This window comes from Pseudorca crassidens, chromosome X (genome assembly GCF_039906515.1).
Source record: "Pseudorca crassidens isolate mPseCra1 chromosome X, mPseCra1.hap1, whole genome shotgun sequence".
NCBI classification, from domain to species: Eukaryota; Metazoa; Chordata; class Mammalia; order Artiodactyla; family Delphinidae; genus Pseudorca; species Pseudorca crassidens.
In genome coordinates this window covers 20,329,730-20,346,045 of record NC_090317.1, presented here as the reverse complement: position 1 = coordinate 20,346,045, position 16,316 = coordinate 20,329,730, and the positions used below count along the sequence as shown (strand labels likewise).

Below are 16,316 nucleotides of genomic sequence, written 5' to 3'. Positions count from 1 at the left end.
CTGGAAGCACCCTCCTCCCTAGGCCCCCTCAGTCCCACAGTCCCCAGCCTCAGCCGCTCAGGCTTTCTGTCTCTCTGACCTCCAGCTCCCCGGCTACCGAAGCTCAACTCCTTATAGAACCGCGGAAAATCGGGCCGGGGCGGCAGCTTCCGGGTGGGCGATACCCTCGCGGCGCCCCATGCCGGGCGACAGTCTTCTGAACTCCCCTCCTGGCGCTGCTGGCTTAGGCCCGGCGCCCAAGCCCAGGCCAGACTCTCACCCACCCCCACGGCCGCAGCTGCGTCTCCTATTGGCTACTGGTCACCAAGGAAGCCGGAGGCCCGAGCCCTTACCCTCATGGGAAATGTAGTTTGAAGTCTCTGGAGGTTGTTCTTCCTGGTGGGGGGAGGGAGGAGGGTGGAATCCAATATTGACATTGGCGGAGAGACTCAAGTGAAGACAGGGGATTGGGGGAGATGGAGTCAAGACACTTCTTTTTATATACCCACAATTCCTTCCCCGCCAGACCCCTCCCGCATTTCCTATTGTCCCCAGTTTCGGCTCGAGGAGGGTATTCTGGATGTTGTAGTTTGGAGTGTGCTGTCTTAGAGAATCTCCCTTCTTGGGGTATGGGGTTGTGCTTGTGGGGACAGATGAAGGTTGTAGATTGATTTTACTGTTGGTTAAGCTACTTGCATTTGGGGGGCAAACACTTTATTTTTATTTATTTATTTATTTTTTTGCGGTACGCGGGCCTCTCACTGTTGTGGCCTCTCCCGTCGCGGAGCACAGGCTCCGGACGCGCAGGCTCAGCGGCCATGGCTCACGGGCCCAGCCGCTCCGTGGCATGTGGGATCTTCCCGGACCGGGGCACGAACCCGTGTCCCCTGCATCGGCAGGCGGACTCTCAACCACTGCGCCACCAGGGAAGCCCTGGGGTGCAAACACTTTATATCGTGATTTGAAATTCTCATTGAGTTTTGATTCAGTGGCTTTTAAAAAGTGTTATTTATGCTCTGATAAGCTTAGAATTTTGACTGGACCTTTAAAGTTGTCAGAGTGTGTTCTGTGTGAACCATGTGCATTAGAATCACTCTAAAGTTTCTGGAAAATGTATACTTTGTTTTTAATTGGGAATCATATTTTTTATTTTGAAATGGTGTCACAGTAGGCATAGAAATGTGATTGAAGCCAGCCAGAAGAAACCTGTTTAACCTATAATGAAGCCATGCTATGAAGAACAGTGGCCACGATCATTGGTGTAATATAGCAGCTTAGAACAGATATACAACTTGAATAATAAGAAATAACTGTATATTTCTTTAAGAAACTATCTTTTTAGTAAAACGTATGTTTAAGGATGTGGATCAAGGAATATGTGGGACACCAAAACACTTTGAAGTGATTAAAAAGTTGAAGAAAATGGTTGTTTATTAGGACTAATTTCACTCCTGACTGTTGACTTTTCTTTTCTTTATTAGAGATGAATCCTTATAGCTGAATGGATCGTTACAATTGGGTTACTACAATTTTACTCTTAAGGACAACTTTTTGACCTCCAAGTGGAATGAAGGGAAAGAAAGAGGAATTGCATTTTGCCAAGGTAATTGCCTAAAATTTTAACAAGTGACATGAAGGAAGAAGATGATTTAATAGTTTCAATAATTTATTCAGCCAATTGCTTTGTGCAAGGCCCTGGACTAGTCACAATTGATAAAGAATTGGAAAATAGTCCTTCCTCTGAAGCAGCTCATAATCTAAGAAGGGAGATAGACTATACAATGTGCAAAGTGTACTAAAAAGTTCTATACAGGGTTCTGTAGGACCACAGAAGAGGAAGAACTCATTCCACTTCTGGAGAAAGAAATGCTTGAATGATGAGCCTTGGTGAACCAGTAAGATATTTGTCATCTTTGGGGCAGGGAGGTTAATCCTATTCCATACAGAGAAATAAGGATGTGAGAGAGTGCAGGAAACAAACAAACAAAAAAACTTCCATACTGCAGGAACTAGATGGGGCAGGAATAGGGGCCCATTCCAATGAGTTCAAAATATAACCTGAAAGCAGTAAAGAACCATCAAAGGATTTTAAGCAAGGAAATGATATGATCAGTTGGATTTGATGACAATTTGGGTATGAAAAGGGAGGGAAAGGAAGGCGTCCATTGTGACTCCCAAGTTCTGATGTGGAAGAGTGAATGGTAGTACCATTCATTGAGATAGGGAACCCAGAAAGAGTAGCAAGTTTTGTGAGGGATAGGAGGGATTCAGTTTGGGACATTTAAAAATTTGAGGAATCTGTGTAACGTTTGTGTGGAGATGCCTCGTAGGCTGTAAGGAAATGTAGGTCTGAAGCACAGGAGAGAGGTCTGGGTTAGAACTAAACATTTGGGAGACATCAATAATAAATAGTAATTAAATAAGTAAATATGAACTAAATTTCATGTAGAGAGTGTTTAGAATAGTAAATTTTAGAAGGACAAAGATTCAGTATGGAACCCTAGAAAATAACCGTATTCAAGTAGTAGGTAGACGAAAACATGCCTTCAAAGGAAGCTTAGAAGGAATGGTCTGATAGATGAAGCAACAGAAAACAAAGTAGAATCACTGGAATATTGTGCAGAGAGGTCAAATAAGAGGACAGAAGAATAACAAGGAACTACTCATTCATCCATTCAACAAATATTTGTTGAGTACTTACAACATTCCAGGCACAATTTTAGATGTTGGGAATAGAGGAGTGGGGAAAAAAAAAACCAAAGCCCAGACCATATCTCTTTCCTTTGGAGCTTATATTCTAATGGGGGAAACTATCAATAAATAATTAATAATTAAAATACATAGCAGTGGAATTCCCTGGCAGTCCAGTAGTTAGGACTCTGCACTTCTGTGCTTTTGCTGCTGGGACCCCAGGTTTGATCCCTGGTTGGGGAACTAAGATCCCACAAGCTGTGCAGTGTGGCCAAAAGAAAAAAAAAGAAAGAAAATACATAGCAGTGACACTTAATATTTCTACAAGGCTTATTGGAATGTGTGTGTATGTGTATTTACACATACAAAGGTGAGACGCTTGATGTATTGTTGTTAGAAAGTATGCTTGAAAATACATCCAGGAAAAAATGCTTGAGTATAAGACGAATTTGTGAAATAGAGACCCAGGGTAAATCAGTCTGGCTGTATTTATAGATCAATTGGTAGGCCAAGGTTAAAGCTGAAGAGCCAGTGTACAGCTGAAGTCATGGGCAGAGTTCAGGTTTATAATGTGGAAAGTGTTTGGCTTCAGTCTTCGACTTAGATAAAGGCTTAGTCGATCTGTTGCTATCTTTACAAGTCAGTGTGGATCCATGGTTAGAGGACCATGGAACCAAGTTTAGGGCCAGCCTGTTATTAGTGTTAGGCCCCAGTGTTATAGCCATGGTTCTCTCTGTGACAAAGATCAGAGCATATTTCTGACCAGCGTGAAAGCTCATTCTGAGGCTGCCTTTAGTCCAGTGTAGCCTGAGTTATACTCATTGTGAAGTCAGTGTACAAGATTTGGGTTCAAATTTTAGCCAGTATTAGGATTTAGTTTATATAAGAGAGGATGTGTTATAAGATCAGTGTTGGGGCTCAGTCTGTGGACCACCCTTAGACAGATCACATCCAGGGTTAGGGCTCAGCTTAAGGTTTGACTTTAGTTTTTGGTCCGTGTTGGAATCACTTTCATTTCTAGGTTTGGGAATCAGTAAAGGCCAGTATCATAGCTCAGTCGGGGCTTACAGTTCATGCTGATTGTGTTGCCTGGGGAAAGGCTAAATAAGAATTTGAACAGGATTTATGTTCAGTCTTTCATCAGGTAAAGTTTCAATTATTGTTCATGGTTAGAGTTTATTTTTGGTCCAGTGTTAGGCCTCAGGCTGTGGCCATTGTTAATGCACAGTCAGTGTCTAAGTTTAATATTCAGTTTGTTGCCATGTTAGGATATTACCTATCATGTGCCCTAGTTTTGTCTCAGACCAAAGTTAGCATTTCATCTATGGACAATGTTAGAGTATAGTTTGTGGCCAGGATTTTAACGATGAATATGAACAGAATTTGGGATGCATATTTGCCCAAAGTACTTCCAAGCTGTGGTTTCTGACTTTAGCCAGTGTCAGGGTTCTGTCTTTGCCTATATTGGAATGGTCTGTGGAGCTAAGTCACAGTGGCCAGTGTTGTACCTCATTCTGCAGCCAGAGCCTGGTTCAGTCAGCGACCTGTATTAACATTTCATCTTGGCCTGTGTCAGAGTTGATTCTGCTGGTAGCTGTCCTATTTTGACTTTGTGTAGAGTTTCTGTTCAGTGAGTGCTGGTGTTGGTGCTATCTGATTAAGCTTTTGATTTTCTATTAACATTCTGGCTTATATAATTCCAGTATTGTTCCATACACAATACACTTATTTTTGTTTATTTAGACACTTGAAAGAAGCTTATCATTATTAGTAGCTGGATTGTGTGTTAGGAGATTAATTTGTCAAACATTCTTAGATAAGTTCTTTAATAATGATATTATTTTTATTGAGCTCCTGCTGTGGCAAGTTCTGTTGATTGGTTAACCCAAAACCTTTAAAGTACCCCTTTTCCTTACCTTCCTCAAAATATAGACTCTAAAAGCTAATACACACACACAAAAAAAACTAACACTACTTTTCTCAGGTGCTTTTTCATCAATGAGGCACAAAAAGAAATATGCTTTGACTTATGGAAAAATTTATTTTCCTGATTAAAGGGACAAAAATCATGGCCAATCTTCCTTCTATTTCTTTTGAAAAAGCTTTATTTATGCATAATTGATATACAAAAAAATTCCACATATTTAATATATACATTTTGGTGAGTTTGGACATATGCATATACCCATGACACTATCACCATAATCAAGGCACTGAACATATACATCACCTCCAAAAATTTCCTTCTGTTCTTTTGTGGATTTTCTGTGTGTGTGTGTGTGTGTGTGTGTGTGTGTGTGGTAAGAACATTTAACATGAAATCTATCCTCTTAACATATTTTAAAGTGCACAATACTGTATTTTTAACGATAGGCACTATGTTGTAAGTCTAGAACTTATTCATCTTGTAAAACTAAAACTTTATACTCACTGAGCAATAACTCCCCATTTCCTCCTCTTCCCAGCCCCCGGCAACCACCATTCTTTTCTCTGCTTGTATGAGTTTGACTATTTTAGTTACCTCGTATAAGTGGAATTATGAATATTTGTCCACCTGTGTTTGGTTTTTTCGCTTAGCATAATGTCTTCTATGTTTATCTATGTTGTCACAAATGGTAGGATTTCATTCTTTTTAAGGTTGAATAATAGTTTATGTATATAAATATATCACATATATATATATATGTCAATGATATGCCTATTTTTAATTTTTGGTGGAACCTCCATACTTTTTTCCATAGTGACTGCACCATTCTCTATTTCCACCAACAGTGTATAAGAGCTCCAATTTCTCCACATCCTCACTGACACTTTTTTTTAACTGATTTTTTTTCTTTCCAGTTTTATTGAGATATAATTGACATACAGCACTGTATAAGCTTAAGGTGTATAACATCATGATTTGACTCAAATACATCAAGAACTGGTGACCACAATAAGTTTAGTGAACATCCATCATCTCATACAGACGCAAAATTAAAGAAATAGAAAACAAATTTTTTTCCTTGTGAGGAGAATTATTAGGATGTACTCTCTTTTTCTTCCTCTCTCTCTCTTGCTTAAAGCAAACAAGTAATTTTCTTTTTCTTTCTTCCTTCCTTCCTTTCTTTCTTGGAGTATACTTGATTTACAATATTGTGTTAGTTTCAGGTATAGAGCAAAATGATTCAGTTATTTTTTTCAGATTATACTGCATTATAGGTTATTACAAGTTATCAAATATAATTCCTTGTGCTATACAGTAAATCCTCATTGCTTATCTTTTATATATAGCGGTTTGTATCTGTTAATCCAGTACCCCTAATTTGTTCCTCCCTCCCTCCCTCTCACTTTGATATCACTTATATGTGGAATCTAAAAATAATACAAATAAAACTATATACAAAAACAGACTTACAGATGTAGAAAACAAACTTATGGTTACCAAAGAGGAGAGGATTTACTGTCTTAACACCTTTCATATATAGCATACAGCAATGTCAATTGCAATGTCAATTATATTGATCATGCTGTACATTACATCACTAGTACTTATTTATCTTATAACTAATAGCTTGTACCTTTTGACCACCTTCATCCAATTCCTTCTGCCGCCCCCCACCCCTTGCATCTGGTAACCACAAATCAGATCTGTTTTTCTATGAGTTTGTTTTTGAACTATAATTGATCTACAATGCTATGTTAGTTCCTGGTGCACATACAGCACAAATTCTATATTTCTATACATTTCAAATGATCACCATGAGAAGTCTAGTTACCACCTGTCCTCATACGAAGATATTATATAGTTATTGACTATATTCCCCACACTGTGCATTTCAAATCTGTGACTCGTTTATTTTGTAACTGGAAGTTTGTACCTCTTAATCTCCCTCACCTGTTTCTCTCCTCCTCCCATCTCTTTCCCCTCTGACAACTACCTGTTTGTTGTCTGTATCTATAACTCTGTTTCTGTTTTGTTATGTTCATTCATTTGTTTTGTGTTTTTAGATTCCACATGTATGTTAAATCATACAGTATTTGTCTCTCTCTACCTGACTTATTTCACTTAGCATAATACCCTCTAGGTCCATCCATGTTGTGACAAATGGCAAAATTTCGTTCCTTTTTATGGCTGAGTAATATTCCATTGTATAAATATATACCACATCTTCTTTATACATTCACCTATTTTTTTTTTAGATTCCATTGGTCTTTTGCTTTTTATTTTTCTCAGTAGGACATATACATTCACCTATCGATGGACACTTAGGTTGCTTCCATATCTTGGCTATTGCAAATAATGCTGCAGTGAACATAGGGACACATATATATTTTTGAATTAGTCTTTTCATTTTCTTTGGATAAATACCCAGGAGTGGAATTGCTGGATAGTATGATAGTTCCATTTTTAATTTTTTGAGGAATGTTCAGACTGTTTTCCATAGTGGCTGCACTAATTTACATTCCCACCAATGGTGCACAAAGGTTTCCTTTTCACCACATCCTTCTTAGCACTTGTTATTTGTGTTCTTTTTGATAATAGCAATTCTGACAGGTGTGAGGCGATATCTCATGGTTTTGATTTGCATTTTCCTGATGATTAATGACCTTGAGCATCTTTTCATATACCTGTTGACCATTTGTATGTCTTCTTTGGAAAACGGTCTATTCAGTTCCAACTGAATTTTATGATTGTTTTTTCTTTAAAATGCCATTTCATTTAAAATGCCATTGGGGGACTTCCCTGGTAGCACAGTGGTTAAGAATCCACCTGCCAATGCAGGGGACACGGGTTTGATCCCTGATCCAGGAAGATCCCACATGCCACGGAGCAACTAAGCTGGTGCACCACATCTACTGAAGCCCATGCACCCTAGAGCCCACGTGCCGCAACTGCTGAGCCCATGCAGCACATCTACTGAAGCCCATGCACCCTAGAGCCCACGTGCCGCAACTGCTGAGCCCACGCAGCACAACTACTGAAGCCCGCATGCTCTAGAGCCCACGTGCCGCAACTACTGAGCCTGCATGCTGCAACTGCTGAAGCCTGCGTGCCTAGAGCCTGTGCTCCGCCACAAGAGAAGCCACCACAATGAAAAGCCCGTGCATCGCAATGAAGAGTAGCCCCCACTCGCTGCAACTAGAGGAAGCCCACACACAGCAACGAAGACCCAATGCAGCCAAAAGTAAAAATAAAATGCCATTGGGATTTTGATAGGTATTGCATTGGCTCTGTAGACCACTTTGGGTAGTATGGACATTTTGACAATATTAAGTCTACAATCCATGAATGAGGGATGCCTTTCCATTTATATTCATCTGCTTTAATTTCTTTCATCAGTATTTTATAGTTTCCAGTGTATAAGTCTTTCACCTCCTTGGTTAAGTTTATTCCTACGTATTTTGTTGCTTTGATGCTATTGTAAATGAGATGTTTTCTTAATTTAATTTTCAGATAGTTTGTTGTTAATATATAGAAATGCAACTGATTTTTGTATCTGATTAACCTTTTACCAGAGTTTGAGGATTACCAATGTCCAGGTTAAAACTTACTATGAAGAAGGTTTTAGGGCTAAGACTGTAAACATGTTTCTCAGGTTGGCTGCCAATGTTATATGTCAGTCTACAAATAAAGTTAGTGTGAGAATGGGCAACACATAGGATCCAGCTTGTGTTTAGATTTAGAGACTCAGGCAGCAATCAGGGTTTGGGGCTAAGGCTGTTGCCAGGGTTTGAGTTTAGAGTGTTCATGTCCTATTGTCAATTTGGGACTTGGACTCTGGCTAGTGTGCTTAGCAGGCATTCTGGTATCAGTAGTAGAGTTCAGTCTGTGCTAATTTTTAGCGTCCCTACCCTGCCCAGTGTCATGGGTACATCTCTCCCCAGTTGAGGGCTAGGATTGTGGCCAGACTGATTGCTCAATCTCAAGCTAGTGCTAGGACTCAGTTTGTGGCCACTAATATGGTGAAATTTGTTTACGGGGTTAAGAATCAGTGTGTGACAAAGTTTAGTACTCAATCTTAGCCTGTTGTTAGTTCTAATAATATGAGGAGGGTTTTGATTTAACCTTGTAGAGTTAGGAATCGTTCTTCAGCCAGGCTTAGGGTTTAGTCTTTGGGTCTCAGATTATGGGCAGGATTTACAGTCTTTGTCCCAGGGCAATGCTCAGAATGTACCCAGCAATAGAGCTCCCATGGTGCGCCCTTTACCATGGTGAGTTGTATCTGTGCTCAGGGTTAAAATTAATCTCTTGTTAGGTTTTCGGCAAAGACTAAGAAAAATATTTGGGTTTTTTTGTCCTTAATTCCTATTCAAAGTTTGGGTTCAGTCTTTGCTAAGTTTTGGTGAACCGTTCAGTTTCTGGTGTTGGCTGTGTCTGTGGCTAGGATTAAGGTTAAAGCTGTGGTCGGAGTTGGGATTCAGTCTGGGGCTCGCATTTAGCCAGAGATAGGTTCAGTCTACCCCAAAGATTCAGGATCAGTCATTAGCCATTTTGGGAGCGTAAGTTTTATTTTCAGGGTGAAAACTCAGGCTAGAGGTTAAGTCTTATGGGCTCAGTCTGTGATGAGAGTTAAGAATTCAGTCTGTGACCGGAAACTGAGTTGCTAAGCAGTTAGAGGCTATAAGATTTAGGGGCAAAATCAGTGGCCATTGATGGGGCTCAGGTTCAGTGGATTATTCCATAGTCAGATTTATGAACTCAGTATCTGGCCAGGTTTAGAACTTGATCTATGAACAGAGTTAAGTCTCAGGCTGTGGCTGTGTTCAGGGTTCTATCTGTGAACAGGATTAGGACATAAGATGTGGTTGGACTATATCCTCAAGCTTTGAAGAAGATTTGGTTTCACTTCTTGGCCAGGATTAAGGCACAGTCTTTGGCCAAGTTTAGAGTTCAGTCTCTGTACATGTTTTTGTTTCTGTATGAGGCCAAGTTTAGTAGTCATTCTGTTGCCAATATTGGGGTCATTTTCTGGTTAGTGCTAAGTCGGTGGAAATTGTAGCTGGGTAGGTTTCCAAGATCAGATCTCAGGCTGTGACCGAGTTAGAGCCTCAGTTTGTGGTCAGGGTTAGAGCTCGGTCAGTACGTATGCTGAGCACTCATTTTGTGGTCAGTGGAGGATATTAAGTATATCCCAGAGTTAGGTCACAGTTTGTAGCTCAAGCTTGAGACTCAGCCTGGGACAGGTTTAGAGGCTATGTCTGATCATAGGTTGGATCTCTGTATCACGAATTAAGGGCTTATCAGTAGCCATAGTTAAGGTTCAATAGGAGATCAAGGTTAGAGACTCATTCTGGGACTGGTCATAACTACACTACTTAGTCTTGGACCAGACATAGCCAGTGAGTATGTGACTAGGGACTCAATTTAATCAGAGTTAAGGCCTTGGAGTATGGCCAGAAAGAGACTCAGTTTATGGATAGAATTGAGGTCCCTATGTGGGACCGTGGTTAAGGTTTCAGTCTGAAATTAGGGTTAAGTCTCCAAGTCCAGAGTTAGGGATTCAGGCTATGTCTTAGGTTAGGTATGTGGTTGGAGCCCAGGGTTAAACACAGGAATTGTATTCAGTGTTAGCAGCTTGGTCTCTGACCAGAATTAAGAGACCTGCTCTTCAGCCTGTGGTCAGTGATAGTGGTTTGTTAATTATATCTGAATAAAGTTATCATAAAAAGAAGTTTTAAAAAAAGAAGAGGACTCCTACAAACAAAATAGGCATGATTCAAGGAAGGAAACATGGAAAGAGGCTGATTACTGAATCAGGACCAGCAGTGTCCTTGCTGTCTCAGAGTTTTATGCTTTGGAGGGGCAAGACATGAGACTGAGGTGAAAGGAAGAAACTGGTCAATAGGAAGCTGTACCCCAGGGAAGTGGATATGTGCTTTTTGAAGGAGAGAACCTTTTAAAAGTTGTCTGGGTGGAAGTAGTGCAAGTTTTAAAAATTTGCAAAGGATGGAAACTCCCATTTGCTAAGTTCTTCCATCACCTTCTTAGTGCCAGTAATGGGCTTTCCTGAGCACTCTTTCTAAAGTATTCCCCTACCTTTCCCCACACTACACTGATCTCCATCATACTCCCATATGCTCAAAAATTATCTGTGGAAAGCATTCACACATTTTTTTTCACTCACATTCTCCCATTAAATCTTAATGACTGTCCTTTATGATAAGTGTTCTTATCACCATTATACAGATGAGGAAACCAGTTAAGCTAATTAAGAGACTAACAGGGTCACACAGCTGGTAAACGCAGAGCCAGCTTTCAGATCCAGTTTTACCTTACTCCATGCTATGCTCTTTGCATGCCACTACTTGGCCTGTATTAAGTTTGTAAGATTTGCATCTCACCTTCACCCCTTGACTTGATAAACTTCATTTCATTTAATTCCCACAACAACTCTGCAGAGTTGTTCATATTACTATTTTCCCCCTTTTACAGTTGAGGAAATATGTTCAGAGAGGTTAAGTGATTTTTCTCAAAGTCACACAGCTAATACCTGGCAGAGGTGAGATTAGAACCTAAATATGTCCAACCCTCAGCTGAAGTTTTTCCTGGTTTATCATGCTGCCTCAGAATACCTCAGCCTCCAGGAATGACTTTTGATGGACATTGTGGACTTTGCTGCAGGCTGATGTCGGGAAGGATTTAGTGGTAGAAATATGTGAGGCTTCCACTATGCCATTCATTACAGTGATTTAAACCTGTGAGGGACTGAGAGTGCACAGAAGGGGGCATACCATAAGCTCCATGGGGTAGATGCGCTGTAGGGCACCCCGTCCGTGAGAATCACTAAATATAAAATGAGAATTACTGATGGTGTATTATGCATGTGACGAATGTAGGAGTGGAAAAAAGGTTGATGGTCGCTGAAGTAGGCTTCCATATTTTTGTCTGTATCTAAGGACCAGCCCTGCCAACTGTATTTCTATGAAGCTTACCGCCAACTTTCCGTCATTTCCACTGTCTGCTTATGACTTGGCTTATCTACATTATATCAGACATCCACATATTCCCCTAGGAAGTTTATATGCTGAGGTCAAGAGGAATTAATTATATTTCTGCCTTCGATATGGCTGAGTAAGCTCCTACTGGACCTATGGGACAGCATCAAGACCAACACAATCACAATGGGAGTCCTAGGAGAGAAGAGAGGAAGGGGTAGAAAGAATATTAGAGGCAATAATGGCCAAAAACTTCCCTAATTTGATGGAATGCATGAATCTACACGTCTACAAACTCCAATAGAATAAAATTAAGCCACTTTTCTTTCTTTTTCTATTTTCCAGCTTTATTGAGGTATAATTGACAGATAAAATTGTGAGATATTTAAAGTGTACAACATGATGGTTAGATATATGAGTTAACATATCAGTCACCTCACGTATTTCCTTCCTTCCTTCCTTCCTTCCTTCCTTCCTTCCTTCTTCCCTCCCTCCCTCCCTCCCTCTCTCTCTCTCTCTCCCTCTCTTTCTTTCTTTACTGAGAATATTTAAGTTCTACTCTCTTAGCAAATTTCAATGGAACAATCCAATGTACTTTTCAATGCTATGGTCGACACATATTTTTTGGCTATAGTTTAGTACCCTTTCTCCAGATAAAATCTTGTGCATGAATTCAGTATATTAAAAGAGCACATCAGAGCTGTTCTGTTCTAGTCGTTCCTGATGCCAGCCATGGTCAGCACTTGGCCATAATGTACACAGTGCTTCTATCCTAAGGTCATGTTCTCTGCATGTACAGTGGGCATAACTTTGCCTTAAGTGATCCACAACCCTACACTCAAAGTACTGTGCACTTCAGGGGCTTCAGGCTGGAGGACAAGTGCTGTCTCTGGCTGGAAAAAGTGAAGAATGGACCTGTATCCCAAAACCAAGGAGGCTTCAGCATGGCTTCATTTGTGGGTTTCACTTTTCTTTTGCTCCTCCTTGACTGACCTGAATATGGACCATGATCCATTATCTATAATTCCAAAATTCAGTAATCTCTAAAAACCATAAGTTTTCATAAGTTTGCCACCAAAACTCATAGGCAGCAAAACTTGACCTGAATTGATATGAGGCTATGTATAGTCTTTATTTAACCTGTTTATGTGACTATCCATTTCACTATGAAATACTAATGTGTTTGTAACAGCCCCCGGGGGTATTATATAATATACCATATATTCACCATATTGCCTGTCCAAAATACCCCAAATTCTGAATTTCAGAAAATGTCAAACTCTAAGGGTTTTGTATGAGGAATTTTAGACATGTATATTCTTTTCTCCTTGCTGTCTTGTTCTGATGTCACCTTCCTCACTTTATCCAACACCGAGCAACATCTGCCAAGGCCAGGGAATGAAAACACTGATTTTTTTTCCTTTACTTTTACCCTATATGGGTCTTTTAATTTAAAAGTAGGTTTCTTGTAGAGGACATAGTTGTGTCTTGCTTTTTTATTCTATGTGAAAAATCTGTGTCTTTTAAGCGGTATATTTAGACAACTTGCACTTATTGTAATTATTGATATAGTTTGCTTGAAATGTACCATCATGCTAGCTGTTTTCTATTTATTCCATTTCTTCTTTGACTTCAAAATTTTTACACTTTTTAAAAATTGAGCATTTTATTCCATTCTACCTCTACTATTGGCTTTTAATTTGTACCTCTTTTTAAAAATTCAGTGGTTTCCTAGAGTTTACAATATACATCTTTAATTAACTGGGATCTATAATAGAAATAAGATGAATTTTTTCTTAGAAACAAATTCAATAGAAAATATGAAACACCTTTACAAAGTATTTGCCTAGACCAGAGAAACTGAATGTAATAACTGGGAACAGTGTCCTTACTTAGACCTAATATAGTATGTGCCACTCTCATAATCTATAAGCGGGTAAAGTTGAAAATTAGGTAGACCTGACCCAAACGAGGGTGCCTTGTTCCTTTCCTGACTACTCTATATGCCACCCTGGCTTGTATATATGAGGCTTGACTTGAAAGTGAGAAATTAAGCTGTCAGGACACTGAATTTTTTGTTGGCAGCAAATCTACATATCATAAAATAAATAATAATAACTTATTATGACAGGAGAGGAAGTGGTAAGCAAAATAATATCTTTATTTTTAAAATTTAATTTAATTTTTAACATCTTTATTGGAGTATAATAGTTTTACAATGGTGTGTTACTTTCTGCTTTATAACAAAGTGAATCAGTTATACATATACATATGTCCCCATATCTCTTCCCTCTTGCATCTCCCTGCCTCCCACACTCCCTATCCCACCCCTCTAGGTGGTCACAAAACACTGAGCTGATCTCCATGTGCTATGCAGCTGCTTCCCACTAGCTATCTATTTAACGTTTGGTAGTGTATATATGTCCATGCCACTCTCTCACTTTGTTCCAGCTTACCCTTCCCCCTCCCCATATCCTCAAGTCCATTCTCTAGTAGGTCTGCATCGTTATTCCCGGCTTGCCCCTAGGTTCTTCTGACATTTATTTTCTTTTTTTTTTTAAATTCCATATATATGTGTTAGCATATGGTATTTGTTTTTCTCTTTCTGACTTACTTCACTCTGTATGACAGACTCTAGGTCCATCCACCTCACTACAAATAACTCAGTTTCATTCCTTTTTATGGCTGAGTAATATTCCATTGTATATATGTGCCACATCTTCTTTATCCATTTATCTGTTGATGGACACTTAGGTTGCTCCCATGTCCTGGCTATTGTAAATAGAGCTGCAATGAATATTTTGGAACATGACTCTTTTTGAATTCTGGTTTTCTCAGGGTACATGCCCAGAAGTGGGATTGCTGGGTCGTATGGTAGTTCTATTTTTAGTTTTTAAAGGAACCTCCATACCGTTCTTCATAGTGGCTGTATCAATTTACATTCCCACCAACAGTGCAAGAGGGGTCCCTTTTCTCCACACCCTCTCCAGCATTTATTGTTTCTAGATTTTTTGATGATGGCCATTCTGATTGGTGTGAGATGATATCTCATTGTAGTTTTGATTTCCATTTCTCTAATGATTAATGACATTGAGCATTCTTTCATGTGTTTGTTGGCAATATCTTCTTTGGAGAAATGTCTATTTAAGTCTTCTGCGCATTTTTGGATTGGGTTGTTTGTTTGTTTGACATTGAGCTGCATGAGTTGCTTGTATGTTTTGGAGATTAATCCTTTGTCAGTTGCTTCATTTGCAAATATTTTCTCCCATTCTGAGGGTTGTCTTTTCGTCTTGTTTATGGTTTCCTTTGCTGTGCAAAAGCTTTTAAGTTTCATCAGGTTCCATTTGTTTATTTTTGTTTGTAATTCCATTTCTCTAGGAGGTGGGTCAAAAAGAATCTTGCTGTGATTTATGTCATAGAGTGTTCTGCCTATGTTTTCCTCTAAGAGTTTGATAGTTTCTGGCCTTACATTTAGGTCTTTAATCCATTTTGAGCTTATTTTTGTGTATGGTGTTAGGGAGTGATCTAATCTCATACTTTTACATGTACCTGTCCAGTTTTCCCAGCACCACTTATCGAATAGGCTGTTCTTTCTCCACTCTACATTCCTGCCTCCTTTATCAAAGATAAGGTGACCATATGTGCGTGGGTTTATCTCTGGGCTTTCTATCCTGTTCCATTGATCTATATTTCTGTTTTTGTGCCTGTACCATACTGTTTTGATTACTGTAGTTTTGTAGTATAGTCTGAAGTCAGGGAGCCTGATTCCTCCAGCTCTGTTTTTCGTTCTCAAGATTGCTTTGGCTATTCGGGGCCTTTTGTATTTCCATACAAATAGTGAAAATTTTTGTTCTAATTCTGTGAAAAATGCCAGTGGTAGTTTGATAGGGATTGCACTGAATCGGTAGATTGCTATGGGCAGTAGAGTAATTTTCACAATGTTGATTCTTCCAATCCAAGAACATGGTATATCTCTCCATATATTTGTATCATCTTTAATTTCTTTCATCAGTGTCTTATAATTTTCTGCATACAGATCTTTTGTCTCCTTAGGTAGGTTTATTCCTAGATATTTTATTCTTTTTGTTGCGAAGGTAAACGGGAGTGTTTTCTTAATTTCACTTTCAGATTTTTCATCATTAGTGTATAGGAATTCAAGAGATTTCTGTGCATTAATTTTGTATCTTGCTACTTTACCAAATTCATTGATTAGCTCTAGTAGTTTTCTAGTAGCATCTTTAGGATTCTCTTTATATAGTATAATGTCATCTGCAAACAGTGACAGCTTTACTTCTTCTTTTCCGATTTGGATTCCTTTTATTTATTTTTCTTCTCTGATTGCTGTGGCTAAAACTTCCAAAACTATGTCAAATAATAGTGGTGAGAGTAGGCAACCTTGTCTTGTTCCTGATCTTAGTGGAAATGGTTTCAGTTTTTCACCATTGAGGACGATGTTTGCTGTGGGTTTGTCATATATGGCCTGTATTATGTTGAGGTAAGTTCCCTCTGTGCCTACATTCTGTAGGGTTTTTTTTTTTTATCATAAATGGGTGTTGAATTTTGTCGAAAGCTTTCTCTGCATCTATTGAGATGATCATATGATTTTTCTCCTTCAATTTGTTAATATGGTGTATCATGTTGGTTGATTTGCGTATATTGAAGAATCCTTGCATTCCTGGGTTAAACCACAGTTGATCATGGTGTATGATCCTTTTAACGTGCTGTTG

General features: G+C 39.1%; 2 protein-coding genes across 27 annotated transcripts in view; one reads left to right on the top strand and one right to left on the bottom strand.

Moving 5' to 3' along the window:
* Positions 1-420, bottom strand: part of ENOX2 (ecto-NOX disulfide-thiol exchanger 2) — a 299,052-nt gene extending 298,632 nt beyond the window's left edge. For 2 of the 5 annotated variants that reach the window (XM_067723236.1, XM_067723238.1), the window contains exon 1: positions 80-264. The gene's annotated coding sequence lies outside the window, so the exon portion shown is untranslated. Of the gene's footprint in view, positions 1-79; positions 265-332 lie in introns of those variants that run through there. The other 3 variants (XM_067723237.1, XM_067723233.1, XM_067723235.1) reach the window with 3 other exon arrangements.
* A 73-nt stretch (positions 421-493) lies between these two features.
* The window catches only part of ARHGAP36 (Rho GTPase activating protein 36), a 154,152-nt gene continuing 138,329 nt past the window's right edge, over positions 494-16,316 (top strand). For 7 of the 22 annotated variants that reach the window (XM_067724547.1, XM_067724548.1, XM_067724541.1 and 4 more), the window contains exon 1: positions 1,461-1,582. Coding sequence is in view for 2 of the 22 variants with exons in the window: in XM_067724529.1 (XP_067580630.1) it covers positions 1,547-1,582 (36 nt within the window). In the remaining 20 variants the exon portion in view is untranslated. Of the gene's footprint in view, positions 639-1,458; positions 1,583-16,316 lie in introns of those variants that run through there. The other 15 variants (XM_067724519.1, XM_067724554.1, XM_067724518.1 and 12 more) reach the window with 10 other exon arrangements.